At 40.4% G+C, this 19,898-nt stretch overlaps 2 protein-coding genes across 6 annotated transcripts in view; one reads left to right on the top strand and one right to left on the bottom strand.

Moving 5' to 3' along the window:
• The window catches only part of LOC126262553 (uncharacterized), a 371,380-nt gene that overhangs the window by 53,388 nt on the left and 298,094 nt on the right, over nucleotides 1-19,898 (bottom strand). The window lies entirely within an intron of this gene.
• LOC126262551 (retinoic acid receptor RXR) overlaps nucleotides 1-19,898 on the top strand; it is a 141,296-nt gene that overhangs the window by 91,372 nt on the left and 30,026 nt on the right. For all 5 annotated transcript variants that reach the window (XM_049959246.1, XM_049959244.1, XM_049959242.1 and 2 more), the window contains one exon: nucleotides 19,287-19,416. In XM_049959246.1, the coding sequence (XP_049815203.1) occupies nucleotides 19,287-19,416 (130 nt within the window). The remainder of the gene's footprint in view (nucleotides 1-19,286; nucleotides 19,417-19,898) is intronic.

Below are 19,898 nucleotides of genomic sequence, written 5' to 3'. Positions count from 1 at the left end.
AATTTGGAAGTGTTAGTTGTGAGATACTTCATTTGAAAGGTTTTTGTGTACAGGTGACTAAAGTTTGACTTTGATCTGCTTAAGCGTATTGGCATATTTGTAAAAAATAATTTTCACGAATATCTATACTGGTTTCAGAATCATTTTGCCATAGGAATAGAAATAACAAACATCTCTCGCTAAAATCTTAGGGAGAATTTGCAGAACTGTTCTGTGACACAAATTACTAACCCTTTCTGGCTTGTTGTTAAGGCGGTGTTGGATTTAGCAATTCATTTTGTAGAAACTAGTGTTATATTCCTTCTTAGTACGAATTACATTAATTATAACACTGAGCGGGGGTCGTGAAAAAATGCACGTGTACGAAAGGGATCGCCGAGAATGTTTGAGAAGCCGTGACCTAGGGAACACTGTTATCACGGCAAACGGTGCGACGGGAAAAGTCGAAAAATAAATAATTCATGGTGCAACAGCTGTCGGCTAGGCCCTAAGATAGAAGATGACCGCAGACATAAAGCTTTAGTGATTCGATGAGCAGAAATCCTGGACTAGCGGCTAATGGAAGCATAAAATGTTGTCTGACGACACAAATTTTACCGATTCCTCTCACAGACCACCTTTATTTACGTAAAACACCGGGGAAGATGTACAGTACTAACGGTCTTCTTCCAACAGTCAACTACGCTGGAGACTCTTCAGTTGTTTAAACGCCCAAATCGACGGTGGGCATTTCCATTCACTATTGCAGATGTTAATCCCAGCAGGGGACTATGAGTTTTGACGTGCTGGCGAGTTTTAGGATACAATAAAACCTCTTATCTGACAATCGCAACCGCAAAATTTAAATTTTACCGAGGTATTACCCCGTGTAAACGAAGGAAAAAAAAGTAAGGGTTCCTCCCCTCCCAAGGAAATAAAACAGTATATCTCAGAAAATTTGAATAAAATTCCAACCACCAGTGAAGAATTGTTTGAATCAATTCATAACGGTTCACGACATATTTAGTGCTGAAGTAAGCCCTACCCCTTATGAAATGGATGTTGATTTTATTGTCCAACTCTTGTGCCGTTGAGATCTGCTAGCAGACGCTGTTAACGCGATATAAGGCTGTACTGGCGCGTTTATGCATTGTTATGTTTTGCTCTGCAGTGCTTGCATTTGGCTTGAATGGTGCAACAGAGGTCTGACATAATGTTCCTCGGGTGATGCCATTGCAACATGTAGACCTGACGTAAGCACAACAGTGATTGGCTATACTACTGCTTCGGAATGCAATTTCCATTCAAGGCTACAGTAGCAACCGTCGCTCAACAACCAATTGAAAATGCTGACAACTGGCATCAGTGAATTTACACAATTCCTAATGGCCTAGAAACCTGAAACATAGTCTTACAGGACAGATGTCCGGGCGACGTATACTGATCAAAAAGGATACTTCTAACAAATCAGACTGGTGCAAAGATTAGCAGCTAGTTTTTTGTTCAGAAGAAGGTAGAGTTGCCTCCGTCACGAAATTTAAAAATATAGTTGCCCCTAAAAACAGAACTCCGCAATCAGGCCCTGAAGGCCACGCAATGTCGACCAGACGCCTGTGTACCACGTGGCGTCATGCGAAAGCGTTATGGAGGGGCATGGCGTCAAGCACACGCTCTCCCATACGTTGTCGACGTTTCAGACCTTGGAGCAGCTACTTTCCTAACTTCGGGATTAATGAGACACAATGCCACAGGCTCCTCAACGGGCCTACCCGCCTTCTCGCCCCTGGCATCTGGAGCACAGAGATATTGACATATTGAATGGATGACCACGTATTACCAAGGATATAATAAGTCTCTTGTTTCACCTATATAACTTAGTTTTTATTGCATGCCATGGCTCGAAACTGACCAACTCATTTACATAAGACATGTCAATTTTCAAAACGCACGTTACTTCTGCAGAAAATTACTGCTGTAGATCATTGTTGTGTTCTATAACTGCAAGTGCTCTGAAAGTCGCTGAGTGAGAGCCATGACCTACTACATATTAGTTAGTTTGCCAAGTTTTAGATAGTTCCGTAAATAATATTTCCTCTTTTAGCGATGAGGTATGATTGTCGTACTTACTTTACACTTGTGTTTTTATCTGTGTATGGGCGGTTCTTTCTGCTCGTCTTGCCCAAGCAGAGCAAGTGCTCTTTCACTAGTGGCTTCGACACAGACGATCGTTAAACTTTCATCCTCCTCCTAGCTTTTTATAGTCATCACTCGTAGCCACTGACATTAAGACACCACAGGAAGCTAAGAAGTCACGGGGATCGAAGCCATGTTGAATGTGGATCTCTAAACCTGCAAGCCTTCATTGTCAACCAGGCCCAGCGAACAGCTAAAGGGAACAACCGTACATCTACATCACTACTCTGCAAGTAACACTTAAGTGCTGGGCAAAAGGCTGTCGAACCACCTTCAGACTGTTTCTCCGCCGCTCCATCCTGTAACAACGCGTGTGAAAATTGAAAACTCAGATCTTTCTGTAAGAGCTCATATTTCTCTTATTTTATTATGATCATTTCTCACTATGTAGGTTGGCGACAGAAAAATATTTTCACATTCAGAGGAGAAAGTCTGTGATGAAATTCCGTGAAAAGACGTCACCGCAACGAAAAACGCCTTTGTTTTAATGACTGACACCCCAACTCGCTTATTATATCCGTCAAATTCTCTACCGTATTTCACAATAACACAAAGCGAGTTGCCTTCTTCGGACTAGTTATGTCGTCCGTCAACCCTATCTGGTAAGGATCTCATACCTAATCTAGCAGAGAACGAACAGAGGTAATGTAGGCGGTTTCTTTAGTTCAAATGGCTCTGAGCACTATGGGACTCAACTGCTGTGGTCATTAGTCCCCTAGAACTTAGAACTACTTAAACCTAACTAACCTAAGGACATCACAAACATCCATGCCCGAGGCAGGATTCGAACCTGCGACCGTAGCAGTCGCACGGTTCCGGACTGCGCGCCTAGAACCGCGAGACCACCGCGGCCGGCGGTTTCTTTAGTACACCTGTTGCATCTTATAAGTGTTGTGCTCAAAAAAAGTCATTGGTTTGCCATCCACACAAAGTTATCTATGTCACAGTTCAAAGTTAAGTTCTTCGTAATTATACTTTCTAGGTATTTAGGTGAATTGACAGCCTTAAAATTTGTATAACCTAAATTTAAACGGATTTCTTTTCGTACTCGTCTTGATGATCTCACACTTTTACATATTCATAGAAAATTGCCACTTTTTGTACCATAGATATATCGCGTTCGTCATTTTGCAATTGATTTTGATCGTGTGATGACTTTACTAGACGGTAAATGACAGCACCATCTGCAGTCCAAGATGGCTGCTCAGACGCAGTCGATTACTACGTACGGTGATATTTCTTAAAGGAATAACTAATCCAGTCGCATAATTGAAGCAGTACTCCATAGGCACGTAATTTAATTTGAGGTCTCTTGTGTGGAACGATGTCAGAAGCCTTCTGGAAATCTAACCATATGGAATCAGTCTGAGATCCCCCGCCGGTAGCACTGATTACTTCGTACGAGTAAAGAGCTAGTTGTGTTTCACAAGAAAGATATTTTTTGAACCTGTGTTGTGTGTCAACCTTCGAGGTAATCCATAATGTTTGAACAAATGGTATGTTTCAAAATCCAACTAAAAATAGACGTCATTGCATGGATCTGTAATTCAGCGGATTTACTCCTATTTCCTGCCTTGAATATTGGCGTGTTCTGTGCAACTTCCCAGTATTCGGGTACGAATCTCCCGTCGAGCGAGCGTTTGTGTATTATTGCTAAGTGTGGAACTGTTGTGTCTGCCTGCTCTGAAAGGAACCTAGTTGGTGTGCTATCTGAACCGAAAGACTTCCCTTTATCAAGTGTTTCAAGCTGCTTCGCTACACTGGTTATATCGGCTTTTAATAGGTTACTCATGTTGGCAGTTGCACTTGATTCGAATTCTGGAATATTTACTTCGTCTTTGGTGAAGGAATTTCAGAAAACTGTTTAATAACTGCCTTTCAGTGCCGTTTCCATCGGTAATATTACATTTGGTGTCGCACAATGAAGGTATTGATTATGTCTTGCCACTGGTGTATTTTACGTACGGCCAGAATCTCACTGGATTTTCTGTCAAATTTCGAACAGTGTTTCGTTGTGGAAGCTATTACAAGTATCTCGCGTAGAAGTCTTTGCTACATTTAGAGCTTCTGTAAAACTTAGGGCAATCTCGGAAATTTTGAATTCTTTTAAATTTGGTATGCCTTTTTTTCGTTGCTTCAACAGTTTTCCATGGGGATCAGTACCATCTTCTAGTAATTTATTCGGTATAAACCTGTTGCCTCATATATTTCTTTGAATTCAGGCCACATCTGGTCTAAACATAGTTGAAAAGGTGTGAATAAAAAAATGTAGCTGATTTCTTAAAAAATGTAGCTGATTTCATTACAGACAATCGTCAGAAGTACAGAAAACTTGCCCGATTAGGTAGCACCAGAACATTGTCACAAGACATCGAAACTGATATTTCATTACTCTGATTACTCGCTGATATTTCATAGATGAACGACTCGAACATCTTGGTCTAGGTTGCCACAACTAACATAACGCTTAAGAAATGTGCTGATCGTTACGCACTAGGTAGAATTTTGCCATAAGACAATATTTCGCAAAGAAAATAGTTTTCTTTTCTGTTTAGTTCGGTTAGCTATAAAAGGTAATGAGTGACTTTATGTCCGTGCGTCAGTAGAGTCATTCGAAGAAATTTAATTTCATACCGTGGAAGCCTTACCATGTTGTACAGTTAGATAGTTTTTGTTAATGATTTCACGGGGTACTTTTAAGTGTGGTTCAAATGGCTCTGAACACTATGCGACTTAACTTCTGAGGTTTTCAGTCGCCTAGAACTTAGAACTAATTAAACCTAACTAACCTAAGGATATCGCACACATCCATGCCCGAGGCAGGATTCGAACCTGCGACCGTAGCGGCTGCTCGGTTCCAGACTGTAGCGCCTAGAACCGCACGGCCACTCCGGCCGGCTTTTAAGTGTGTGTTCTTATGTCATTTATATTTGTCATTTATATCCTATGTCAATATAGAAAAATAATTGCGCTCCGTTTTCACTGTACTGTGACGAGGTTACACGAACTTTCAGCTACACATCTGCAGAGAAGAACCGTGTTTTTCCTCTCACAAGACAGAATAACAGTTTCACACCCTTTATATCGCTTGACGTCCCGCATCATGGTGTCACGGTGGTAATGCGGGCATAATACGTCAGTTTATCGGGAATACAGTACACGTTCTTAAGATACCTGCACTTCTGTATCATGACGCCAAGACGTCACTTGAATGATGTTAAGTTTCATTGTAAATAAGAAATGCAGTGCTACGTGGAGTGATCGAAATTTTGCGAGAGCTGAAGAAGATCAACGATTCGTGAAACCTTAACCAGATCTGCACGCACTAACGAATACAGAGAGAAACTTACTTCGTCTCCGTAAACATAATAATGGGTAGCGTCTTCCACACGAGTTGTAGAAGGAACTTAGTAGATAAAGTTTTGGTAAGGAACCCATGTCCGGAAATATACTAGTACGATGTAAAGTTTGAAAATCGGATCACTTACAAATCTTCCGCTTCACGGTACGCATACAAACAGATCGTCAATCTGTGCTGTAATTATGACGTCACATACCATTTTAACCCGACTGCGAGAAACAGGCACTTTCGCAACTGGGGGGGGGGGGGGGGGGGGTTCGACCATGGAGCGGGTTGCCATGCGTCCCGATATATCGGGACCATCACCGTTGTACACCTTCGTGTCCCGACAAGACCCAATTTTATCCCGATTTTGCAAAATCCTTTTACGAGCTTGGCTCAGTTAATGAAGTATCGCCATCTGTTAGCGCAACGTGTAAATGTGGAAGAAAGGTGCATTTACTTTAAGGAAACCAAAAAATCCTTAACGCAAATGCAAACTTCTAGAATTATGCGAGTATTTGTTTTCTATTCCCACTCCATTGGGGAAAGAGTATTACCGCAGATGTCGGCCCAGTGGACCGACGAAAGAAATCGACTGCAGCCAGGGACTGTGGTCTCATTCTGACAGTGCCAGTTTAAGTACAAGCTGACTTGCATGGAGTTTTGTTGTTATTGTCTTCAGTCCAGAGAGTGGTTTGATGCAGCTCTCCATGCTACTCTATCCTGTGCAAGCTTCTTCGTCTCCCAGTACCCACTGCAACCTACATCCTTCTGAATCTGCTTAGTGCTTTCATCTCTTGGTCTCCCTCTACGATTTTTACCCTGCACGCTGCACTCCAGTACTAAATTGGCGATCCCTTGATGCCTCAGAACATGTCATACCAACCGATCCTTCGTTCCAGTCAAGGTGTGCCACAAGTTTCTCTTCTCCCTAATTCCGCATGGAGTTTTATAAATGCGTAAAAGGAAAAAAAACCTTGCTGAAAAAGGTGAAATCTTCCGAAAAATATGGTGTACCAACTATTTCTGCCGCAACAAGTTCCATGTCATTGTATTCTACATAAAAAAGTAATTTAAATAATTTTTTACTTTATTTCGACACCTTCATCTCAGAGTGTCCCGAAGACGATCCTGGTAGATATGGCAACCGTAATTGTGGTGCTACACGGACGCGTCGCACTCTTATTTTAACCCTGTAGTGTCCCGCGTGACACATGTCACGCAGGGTTTGAAGTGCTGCAGAAACTACAATTTGCTTCCTTCGTGCTTAAATGCCTGGCTTGACATTTCTGTTAACGCCTCCGTAGCGATCTCTGGTGACGCTCACGCGGACAAAGCGCACCGAGTCAGTTTCGCCATCCGACCGCTGCTGTAAACAGCCATGTCATTCCAGATAATGTAGTTGCATTCGTTTCTTCATATTACTGCAGTTTTTTGGAATATTTTATTACATTTTATTTTGCCATACCACAAATAGAAAATATTGTTTGTGAATGGAATAACTATTGTATAGTGTGCTGATATGCAGCTTGAAAATGCATGTTACAAATATTTTGCATTGGGCAATGAGTAATACAGTTGTGCATGAATCCCAGATTATTTCATTTCAGAAACAATGGAACTCGTGATAAAATTAAAAGTAAAAATTACTCTTTATGCCTTTGTAGCTACCGATTGAAGACATACTTTCTAGTCTGGACAAGCTTGACGTCAGTGACATAAAAGATTCGTATTCAGATGATGCTGATGGTGACTGATGAAACGATTGCAATTATGCCAGAAATGATTGCAGTTATGACAAGAGACTCCCCAGGACGTGAACGAGTATCCCCAAATATTCCTTTTTCTGTTGAAAATGATGCTGAAGATTGTTTAGCTGCAGAAGATGAATAGTTCATACAAGGGGACAACTATGTTGCAGAAAAGTTTGATCGACTACAGTGGAAGAAAAGAGATTTTGTTCAGTCATTGAACCATTTGTTCCTGTATCAGCTCCTACTGGACTAATAAGTCCTGTGGAATATTTCAGATCGCTGGTGATGTGTGACATGCTCTTCACAACTTGGTAGACATGTCGAACCAGTACAGCGCACAAAAGACCGGAAGACAGTGAACACAAGCAAATCGGAACTGTTACAAATATTAGGCATATACCTGAGAATGGGACTTGCTCAAACTCGCTGCTACTGCAAGACCCACATGGCCCATCTATTGGTTTGTAACGTTTTGTCAGAAAATAGACTTGGGAAACGGTTGAGCGTCCTCTACTTCGAAAACAATTTATTAGCAGCTGATGAAACTAAAACAAGTGATAAGCTCTTGAAAATTCGACCTTGGAGGAATCAGTTAAGAAAAAAATGCTTGAAAGAAGTTCCAGAAGAACACAATAGTGTTGATGAAGTAATGATTGCTTTTAAAGGCAGAAGCTCCTTGAAACAGTTCATGCAAAAACAATCCTGTGAGGTGGAGATTAAAAATGTAGGGTACGGCAGGAGCTTCTGGCTGCTTATATGGCTTTGATATACATCATGGGGCAGCAGACAAAAAATGTAAGAAGGAAGAGAGAAACAGGGAAAGGGCTCGCATATGAGGTGTCGTAAAATTAACAGATACGTAACCAGAAAACCACAGTTTCAAGGTATATGCCGACAACTTTTTTATGAGCGATATGCATGTTCAGTACCTGTTGACCAGAGGTATCTATTTCATTCGAACAGTAAGAGAAAAAAGGCTGAAAGATTGTGACATCCCTAGCGAAAAAGACATGAAGGCCGAAGGCGAGGAGTCATAGCAAGCCTAGTAGACCATACAGGGCGATTCATTGTAGTGAGATGGTACGACAACAAAACCTGTTTCTCTGGTATCATCAGACCAGCTGTTATCCCAGCTTACAACACTTGTATGAGTGATATTGATCTGTGGGACATGCTATCATCACTATACAGATACCAAATAAAATCAAGGAGGTGGTGTTTGTACATCTTCTCGCACCAATTACACTTGCGGTAGACAACAGTTGGCTAAAATAGCGTAAGGACTGCAAATTTCTGCAGGAGTGACACATTTCATTGCGCAAATTCCAAAGAGAAATTGCGGGTGGACTGATAGTGGCAGGGAAAGAGAAATCAAAACGAGGACGCCCAAGTAAAGGTGACATGTCGAAGGAGGAGGAGGAGGCTGCGACAACAGTTCTATTAGTTGTAGATTGCCAAAAGGACAAGTACGATCGTTGGCCTGTATGGAAGGAAACAAGAGGACGATGCAAGACACTTATCAAGATGGTATCATATGGGAGGTGTGAAAAATGTGAAGTATTTTTGTGCTTAAATAAAGACAGAAATTGTTTCAGAAGAATTCCCACATAAAAACTGACAGATTGAGTTGGCTAATAATTTCTGTTGCTTTTTTCTATTTTATTGTAAAAGGAATGAACAGTTTAGTGGATCATCTGGTGTTAAATAGTATATAACAATCAGGCTGTGCAGAAGTGAGATATATGCGGCTACTTGCTGTTTGATTATTATTAATAATTTACTTCATACTATATGTATTAATTACTAAAAAGTGCATGTAAAAGCAAGCTGGTTTTGATACATTCATTCTTCAAAAGAGAATATTCCGCAAAAATGAGAAAGATATATTGGAACCAGAACCTAAAATTAACTTAAATTTTAATCTTAACAACCTGTCCTGCTATCCAATATTTTATGCTGCTTATTACCCTGTGTGACAAATACGTCACATTAAAATTTTGGGGTGGAAAATGTTAAGAGTTGGAATTACACATGAAATAGTGGAAAGAGGCAATAAGAAGAGGTTTTGGTGAAATAAATTTTTTGGCCAAGGGAATGGTTTTTATAGGGTGCTGTAGAGTACATAGATCAGAGCTCGTATTCTCTGCTTGTGTGTGCCGTGAAGCGAGAGGTATGAAAGTACACACACCGACTCTCCAACCTAATGTGGCGGAAGGTCAAGCCGCATAGGCCGGAGTTCATAAATTCTTTCTTCCGATCCCAGCCGCACCATTCAAAAGAGTTTTTCTTCCTTTTCTTTGTTTCTTTTTTACAAAAAAACCTAATTTTGTTAACTTACTGACTTCTTACCTGATATATGCCAGTTATAAGTGTTTGTTATGTATACACTGCACCCTACAAAAACGATTACAATAAACATAAAACGATCTGCATTGTCAAATATGAGTGGATGATGACACACATGTGAAAATCCAGGCCTAACGAAAACGATGGAACTTTGGTTTGAGGTTTTAAAAAGTTTTTAATAGATGACTTTTCGCTTCCTCTACCATGCTGCAGTGGATCTCCACAAGCAAGTCAGCTGGCATTCCTTCATCTTGCTCACTAATGTACTGCAACGCTGCCTTAGTTGACTTGAACCCTTCCGAATGAGGGTTGAGGTTTCTCCTGTCATCTCAGTGAAGAGATTCTCTTCTGTTACTTTCTCGTGCATCACCATTTCCACAATATCGTTATCAGTCGATTCATAAACTTCATCATTTGCCATCCATGTTCTCTGCATCGAAATCCTCACAGCCCAGTACATCTTTGAGCAATAAAACGATCTTTGACTTCGGCTTCCCACATGGATTCAAAGTTAAAATGTCCGCGTTCATGGTCTAAAAGAATTTTCCAACACCTTACAAGTGATAACGTTAGGAATCTCTTCCCACGGTGCAGCCAACCACGTGGACATTTAGCAAGTCAATTCTCTTCGAAATTGTTACACAGTCTTCATTATTATAAATCACTGATATCAACGAACTGGAAGACGACAGCAATACTACTACTTTAGCATTTCAAGGATGCCTTGGTCCATCAGGTGACAAAGAGCAGTCTCATTTGGTGGTAAAACTAACGCTTCGATATCCTCATCAGTGAGTTCGTCTCTGGCAGGATCACTGATCCTCATTTTTCAGGTTTTTGAAAGATGTAAATTTCCGTGATTTCCCTGTTAATGTAAGCCGGACCTTGTGGTTGCCACTTGCCTTTCTGCAAGCAATTATAGTAACAGGTTCCATACTTTCCTCATATCCGGGTGCGCAGCTTTTCGTAAGGAGCAGCTTGTAAAACCGTTCTATCGTAGTTGTACAGATGTTCTCCAGAAATTCGCTCCTCGTCAGTTAACTTCGAACGGCACAGCTTCTTTCTCAGCTGATAACTCATCTCCACTGGCGCACACCGAATCGTGTGGTTTTTTTTTTTTTTTTTTTCCTCCAGCCATTCATCAGTGGCAGTAAACTATGAGTCTCTTTTGGCAGTGTATTTGTTCCCTTGTTATTCCAACGATTTTACATACAAACCATTTTGATTTTCTGTCACTGCGTATACGCACATTGTTTTATATATAATACATTGTAGCACTTTTGTCCGAAAAGCCGAAATGCTTCTGCCTTAACTGAACAAATTTGAGCAAATCTCAGTAGTTACGTGGTAGCCGCATGGAAGGGTTTGACGCTCTGGAATTCCACTGAAGTAATTAGGATTCGCGTCGTCTCGTCATCTTCTTTACATTGTATTGCTTGTTAATGTATTGCAAGCGTAATACGAATATAACCGAGGTGTGTCGAGCATGATAACAAAGTGCGCCATTGACGGGCATGGGACTTAAACAAGCATTTATTGCCAGGGCGCCTCAGCATACGCGGGCCACGAGATAGCACCCTGGCATTCGTCCAGTATGGCGTGAAGCGGCAGCCAGTGCGGCGTTCGACCTCGCTGTGCCCAGAAGTGGATAAAGCGGTGGCTTCCGAGAGTCGAGTTTAGGAGAGGTGTTCACATCTCAGCAAGACAACCTGTACAGAACGACCACTTTTAATTTGTCTCAAGAATGAGACAAATTTCCGCTTACGAACAAAATCGTTCACAAACGTCACATAGGGCTGCTGATAAAGAGGCCCTCTCCGATCACAAACTTTATAGGCTTGCCTTCGCAGAATCAAATGCAGGCTGTGATTGGCATAACGTCATATTTTCTGATGAATGCTCAGTAAATGAAGGTCTTTGATGGTCTACAGGTCACGCACGACCCACAGTATGTGAAGCAATATTCTCAGGTTGGCTGCATAACGGTCTCGTGCTGGGGGCGGATGTCATTAGGTGGGGCAGGGATGCTTCGTCGAATTTATGATCGTATGTGTACTTCATGAAACATACTATTGGTGTCTAGTGTGAGAATGCGCCGTCCCTTGGAAGTGATCCAGACCCAGCAGAACCACTCATCGGTTCACACGAGTCGAATCGTTCAGCAATTGTTTTCGCAACACGCTGGCGTCAGCCTGATCGACTAGACTGTTCAGGGGCGATCTTTAATCCTACTGAAAATTTCGTGAGCCAAAATGAAGCGACACATGAACTTAAGACTGGCCGATACCGGCCATCACCAGAGACTGACAGCCTGCAGGCCTTCTTGGCGGAGACAAGTAATTGATGCCAATGGCAAGATGGACCTCATGCTGCCCGGTTTATGTTGTGAAACTTTCTTGGTTTCTCGTTACTCAAGTTTTTATCGCGACATTTAATAACTGTATGATTGTTAAATTGACATCAGCTTGAAATCATTGTACTTTAAGTTGTATTTATTGAATATGTTCTACTTAACGCTTACCACGCATAAATTTGAAAGAAAAAACACAAACTAGGTAATTTGAATCGAAATAAAAATGTCCTAATATGGGACAGTGAAAGAAAACAATATCGATCAATACAAGAACAGGTAAACAATGGAATTGTAATAACATGTAATATCGATCAATATAAGAACAGGTAAGCACTGGAATTATAATATAATATTCTCTTTCCTACTCTCAAACATTTCCTGCGTTTATTGCGCAAAAGAAGTCCAGCCAGGGCATACAAAATTTCCTCTTCGAATTAGCATTCTTTGGGAGCCCAAAGATAACATCCCATGAACTGTGCCCTTTTCTCTGCATTAGTCTTCAGAGAAATGTCCGCAGCAGAATATGCTTTCAGTTTCTTCTTCTTCTTCCGATTGCACGTCTGAAACATTTTCCTCAATTAAATTTGTATCAAGCCCCGAATGACTGGAAGAGTGTGTGTCTTATGTTTTACTCTTCTTTTTTTTTTCTCAAGAATAAATCAAGAATAAAACTTTCACTTCTCCCTCCTTTGATTCCGCTGAAGCTTTCTTCTCTTTGAATTGTTTTGAACGTTTCCTGTATAGCATTATATACTCAACGTGTTGATTTTACGTGAGCTGATGGCTCTTGATATGGCTAGCTGATTTTGGGAGCTGACCGGATACCATTTGGACTCACATTTACTCCTTTGTTTGGATATTGTATTTCAAAATTCTGGTGTCTTGCAAAATCACCGCCGGCCGGTGTGGCCGAGCGGTTCTAGGCGCTTCACTCTGGAACCGCGCGACCACTACGGTCGCAGGTTCGAATTCTGCCTCGGGCATGTATGTGTGTGATGTCCTTAGGTTAGTTAGGTTTAAGTTTTTCTAAGTTCTAAGGGACTGATGACCTCAGATGTTATGTCCCATCGTTCTCAGAGCCATTTGAGCCATATCACCATCTCGTTAAGTGTATGCTTGCTGCATGGGGAAGTGTCCCGTTTTCCAGGCGTCGTTTATAGCATTTTCCGTTGTTACTGCTCCCAAATAGGCCGTTCCAAATAATCTCGTAATCAAAACTGAGGTAACTGTTCGGCTTGGGTTGTTTGCCCGCCAGATTTCTATTTCTTCGGGATTCCACATGAAAAGGCTGCATTTTATGTGAGGAATTTGGTGATGACCGGATAATGTGTACATGATTTTCTCTTATGACCATCAAGATCACCACAAGATGACTTCACAAAGTTCACAAACTTGTGAAACAGCTTGGTAAAAATATAGTCTGAATGTAACTACTAAGGTAGCCACCTGAAGTTGTCCTAATACGTGACAGCGTGTCCTAACGATACCGTCGCGTATTAGAATACCCTTGGTAATGCATATTAGGAATAAGCGTCTTGCGCTAGAAATATAACTTCATAGTTACGGTGTTCGGTTTGAAGAACAATTCATTACATCGAATGAAAGAGTACTTTGTGAAGAATATAATGGTATATTTATTGTTGCAGCAGCACACACACTCCAAAAACTTGAAATTCACCTCTTTTAGAATAAAGGATTCTCGACAACGCCCAGCTCCGAAATGGTCACAGCTTTACGCCCCAGGCGCTGTGAGAACTATGTTTTAATAAGAGAATGAAATTTTCACTCTGCAGCGGAGTGTTCGCTAATAATGAAACTTCCTGGGAGATTAAAACTGTATGCCGGACCAAGACTCGAACACGGAACCATTGCCTGTCGCGGGCAAGTGCTCTACCGACTGATCTACCCAAGATCACTTTCCCACGAGAGGCAGAGGTCCCGAGCTCGAATCTCTGTGTCCAGCACACAGTTTTAATCTGCCAGGAAGTTTTATGTTCAGATGTTTCGCAACAGAGCTGGGCACTTACTGTAGACAGAATTTGTCTCACATTACCAAACTCCCCCCTCCACAACGGGCAACTTCTTTCTGTATTCAAAATCATTTTCAGTGATGATGGTATCAGTTGCGTAAATTGAAAAAAATTCAAATCAGAACTTGACTGTTTTCGCAGAGTAAATAATTGTCCGCAGCTTGTGGTCTCACGGTAGCGTTTTCGCTTCCCGAGCACGGGGTCACGGGTTTCGATTTCCAGCGGCGTCTGATTTTCACCTGCCCCGAGATGACTGGGGCAGGTTGTTGTGTCTTCATCATCATTCTTACCTGCCTTTTTTCGGATTTTAATAAATAATGACAAAATTTACTGTGTTATTCAGACCCATTACGCCGAACAGTTGAATTTGTTTTTTTTCCCAACGTATTATTAATTTTATATAGAGACGAATCTACTTTCCCAGTCTATCTGCGAGTTCTGTGAACAGTTTTATGCCTACAGACAAAACCGTCTCTTTGGCAATTTAATTTGGACCTATCGTTTTCGAAATTGAGAGTGATACCGATTTTTACTGTTCCCGAATAAAAGAGCAAAAGGATTGCTACTGAATTTGGCGCTTACATATGAACAGCATTACCAGTTTCAATAGTACCAAAGAACTGCACAGTTATTCGATTAATCTCTCCACAATTTGAAATACGAGCTTCTTAAAAGATACAATTTTAATAGAATTCTGACTGATCTAAAAATCACATACTCCTCAAATAATATTTTTCTCACTCGTAAAAAACCAATGCCCTTAATATAACTTGCTTGAATTTTGTTTAAAATTTTGTGAGTTATGTGATAGTTTTTGTTAGCTCGTTCTGTATCAGTTCTCTCAAAGGCTACAAATAATATGCACGAGTTTTGCTCTCAAGACAAGAGATGCTACCACAGAAAGGCCTTTGGCACCTACCACGACGGGGACATAAAAAATATTGGCCATATGCCAAAAAAATATTGACCAGATGGCGGAACCGAAATCTGATTTACCGAATGACAACCAGGTATGGGGCAAGTGTTGCCACAATTGTATGCACCGAGAATTCCCGATGTGGGTCTCACCCATTTTCCACGCGACAGTTTTGTTTGGTCGACTGTACCGGTCAGCTAGTCAAGTGTGCCTACTGCTCTTTTTGTTGAATTGTAATCGGAAATCATTTTTGGCTTCTTATCAGCCCATCTTCATTCTCTAAGGAAGATAGTTGACTACAGTAGTATCATTTGTGAAGTAAAATGAAGAGCTGTGAACCTCGTTAGTCCTATTTTCTGGAAGCTGTGGCTTATTTTTGCGTATAGTTCCCCCATTGTTAATTTGATTTTAAGGAGCAGCTGCCCCATATTGTATGACGTAAATGAGTACTCACGTTTGATAATCTAACCTCTCAACTGAGTGCTGCAACTAACACTCATTCTCTGGTTTTTTTTTTTTTTTTTTCTGGGGCCACTGTGCTCCCCCTTCGTGTGTTTGAGTTTTCAGTGCGGATGACGATTTGCTGTCACACTATTTTGGTGGTTTACTTGGGATATACTGTTTTACTGAACAACAACAACCACTAAATGCTACTAACTGCTCGTCGACAACATTTCCTCATAGCCTCCAGAGTTTAGGAAGTACTCCTATCGTATCCTACCAAATACTACGAATTGCAGCAAGTTTATCATCAGTACATACATCATCTGTCGTTATTTCTAGTTATGAATTCCCTGCACATATCTCTCCAGCGAGCTCCCATGCCGTTGGATATAGTGTTTGTATAATAATAATAATAATAATAATAATAATAATAACAACGTCGTTGCGGTTTCCTGACTTGCGCCCGCTTCTTACAGGCGGTTGTCGAGGGGCACTTACGCAGTGCTCCATTGTGGAAGGTTTGCCTGCACAGCGTGACCTTGGCAGCTGTCTGTAGCGTGAGCGCGCTTGGTCCGTATTCTTGAGCCAAGGCCACTGTGCCTGGGTGCCGGAAGGTGCAGCCAAGAGCCAGGGACGTACCGTGACTCGGGAAGCTTTGCTTGACCCCGCACTTGGCTGCCGGCTACACTCGTCACCCGCCAGTTTTGCCAACTGTTGAGGAATGGAGTCTCCTGAAGTAGTCTCGCACAGTGTGTAGGCGGCAGCTGATCTCCGAGCAGTAATTTTTCGGGGTAGTACACTGAGACGTAAAATGTCGTGAATATATTGTTAAATACATGCAATTAAAGCGAATGTCCAAAATATCCTGGCAATGCATTCGCTGGTCAAAGCGTGAAATGTTTTAGAAGGCTACTGGAGACATCCGTGTACACAATTAATATAGGAAATAGAAGTCAGTTAAACGCAGTCAAGCTATGTTGTTTGTGTTGCTGCCCGCTACAGACCGAATAGAGGTCGATGACTTGTTGTTGACGTGGTTTTTTTTTTTTTTTTTTTTTTTTGAAGAAGTATACTGCTACTGAAACGGGCAGTTTACGCGGCAACTATAGTACGCGGTAACGAGGCCCGATTGTTCGTTCCCTCATTCTTTTCTCCTGTTATTCGGCTGATGGCTTACACATCTACTTCTTTACATACGGAAAACCAGCTGTCGAGAAATATGTAGCTAAATGGCAAATAGTAGTCCCTCCACCGTTTTGGGATGGATAAGTGTTGACTAGCCTGTGAGGAAGAAGCTCATTTTATATAAGATAAAGCAGATCCATTCCGCAACAGCCGTATAAACGAACACAAAATAATCACCATATATCATATCATTTTAGTAGCGAGCCTCAATCTGTTCTAACAGTTAAAATGCCTCAGCGTCAAGCAAATAATCTTGGGGTATAGTGTGTTACAGGTTAAAATTGAGTGTCAGACCCAATGTAAAAACCTTTTCTACGATGTTATCCATTGCTGGAAAAAAGAATGAAATCATTTCTTTCATTTCCAGTAAAATACACAGGTTTGTTTACTTTCTTTTATGGATAAATTGTATCCTGGAGTTGGGTAGTTTTCCACAGACAAAATGGATTATCGAAGTACTCCTCCCTACTCTCGCTGCCCATTATTCATGCATTCCCCCCCCCCCCCACCCGCCCCGCGCGCGCGCACACACACACACACACACACACACACACACACACACACACACACACACACACAAAATATGAAGCTTATTACTGAAAAATGCTAGGTGGAATAATGACAATGCTGCTCCCTGTACAGAAATGACTACTCAGCATCTCCATTAGATTAGTTTTTCGTTCCATAGATTTGTGCTGAGGAGATCCTGGTGGATGTGGAACATGTCAAAATATATAGTGAGTAGCAATCTGTCCTTTTCATAATACTGTGAAGCCTATTACTGAGCTATACATAGTGCCTATTGTCTCAGTGTGTACCTCTTCAAGTATTTTGTTGAATTAGATTTTGTATGAAATGTAACTGGCTATTGTTCACAGTAGATTTTTGTGTTTGATTTATCTCATGATTTATACTGGCTGGTTTTGGAAGTTCGTATATTAACTTAATTATGAAATATATTTTCATGTCAATAACTGTGCTAAAACTGCTGCAGCCTATTTTGATGTGTCATGGCTAAAGTCAGTGTTTTAAAATTGAATGCATATATGTATATTATGCTTGTTGGTTCCTATTGTGCTGCTGTAATGAGAGTTGGATATTTACGGATATTGTCGTTCTTTGCTTGTCCACTCTGTTGTGTATGCATGTGGTATGTTCAAATTGTCTTCTTTATCTTGAAGATGAGTTTGGTATTGGAAAAAACAATGTGAGCTATAAGCTTCATGGAAATGACCTGTGCTCCTAATTTTTTTGCACCTTTATGATTGATGTTTTCATGACCAACTAGTCATTTTTAACTAACAACATGTACTAAAAAAAGTATTTTGGCGTAGTTAAATTTCACTTTGGCCACCACCTAGAATCAAATGTGAAAAATAGTAATAATAATAATAAAAGAATTCTTCAATATCAGTTTTATTTTATTTTCCTGTAAACACTCACACTGGGAATACAGTTTTTGTCTGTTAATGAGTAAACAATTTTTATCATTTGGAGAATGTGACACTAATGAGTATGTCAGCACAGGATAAACAATTGTCACACCAGGACTCGACCCACGTCTTTTGGCTTGTAGTGGTACCCTGCAAGGCCACCATAAGTTTTAGTCAGGTAGTTTGGTCCTCATATAGTCTCTAACTATGGGTGCTTAGTACTGTAACAACAGAAGCACTTTTGGATGGAGTCTGAGAGTCATGGGTGAATTGTACTTCAATGGGTACCCAGTTAGAAGAGATCTTCCTTAAAAAGTAATGATTTGGTGTTTGAGTCACATGCCTGAATGCAGTTTGACTCTTTTAATTTGTTTGAACATTAATCAAAGTTTCACTACATGCATCTTTTCCTTTATCCATTTTGTTGAAGCTGACAGACTTTCGTGTATGATATATTTACGTCTTTTTATTCTTCCGCATATTGCCGACGAGTTATTCAGGGATATTTTCTGCTTAAAGTTTTTGGTAGTCGTGCATCAGTCTGCACGGTAAATCTTGCATACTGTGTAATCAGAAAAGCTGTTTCTGTATGATGGCTTTAAGTCTACCCCAAGCAGCTAGTCACTGAAAAGCAAAAAACTTATTATTTGATATGAAATGGGCCTGTGTGTGTGCGCCAAACCTTACTACAAAATTTAGAAAATGGTCTTCAGAAGATGTTTCAACCATGATTCAGGCTTTGTATTATTATTATTATTATTATTATTATTATTATTATTACTATTATATGTCAGTAACTTTCAGAAATTTTTATCTATAATAACCACTGACCCCCACCCCCATTCTTTTATTAATGCCCTCAGGGGATTACTGTGACATTTTGTGTAAATGTATTTTTTGTGTGATGCATAAAAAATAGATTTATAAAGAAGATTGTTCAGAAAAGCAATGGAAGGAACATTAAGAGTCTTCAACTAAAACTAGCAGTGAGGCACTTTCATATATTTATTGAGCAGTTTCTTTCAGTAATGTGTTGTGATGGTGGTAGATGAAAGATAGGTGCTACATGTCAAGAACTGTTCTATAAAGACAAAAACAATAAATTCGTGTATGTAATTGACTTGTATTTTACGTGTATTTGGAATGGAGGCAAGACGAGATAGATTACTTGATGCCTCCTTGGCTTTTGTTCATCTCTTTCTCTACTGATCACCATGAAAGAAAAATAATTTTGTCATAACTTCTTGTTTTTCAAACATTCATGATGGAATGAGTTCTGTTGAAGTAATTAGGTTCAATGTTTGTTCCAGGAATAAGCTTAGAGAACAATCTTTCGATAAGCTCAATGGGTCCACAGTCACCATTGGATATGAAACCAGATACGGCTAGCCTAATTAGCTCTGGCAGTTTTAGTCCCACTGGAGGACCTAACAGCCCAGGGTATGTATGAACATCTTTGTCATTGTATTTGTGTTTTATATTTTGCTGCTGCTACTGCTACTCACCAGTACTACTGTTATTACTGCTGTTGCTGATGCTACTATTATTCTTATTTCTGCAAACTGTAATGTTTGAAAATCTTTCATTTTTATTAAAAAGTGTGGGGAAATTAACTGGAATTTGTGTGTGAATGTACTTTTTGTAGGGTGTATCATTAACACAAAGAAGATAGCCCAGCAAAACAATTATGGGGAAATTGTAAGCCTTTGCCTTTGTACATATAGTGAGCAGATCATAATTCATTCACTACACAATCATTTATTATGTAGCTAGTTGTATTTTAATTATATTTATTATCTGAGAATTAAGCAGCAGTCGTAGTTGTGGGAGGAGAAAGAAAGTGTTAGTTTGAAGCTCTGTGCTGATTTTGTGAGATGTTTGTGAATTTGGAAGATCACTGCACAAAGTAGAGAGCTGTCCAC

This window comes from Schistocerca nitens, chromosome 6, assembly GCF_023898315.1.
Source record: "Schistocerca nitens isolate TAMUIC-IGC-003100 chromosome 6, iqSchNite1.1, whole genome shotgun sequence".
Taxonomy (NCBI): Eukaryota; Metazoa; Arthropoda; class Insecta; order Orthoptera; family Acrididae; genus Schistocerca; species Schistocerca nitens.
The sequence above is the reverse complement of the archived record's forward strand: the minus strand, read 5'-3'. Positions and strand labels throughout refer to the sequence as shown.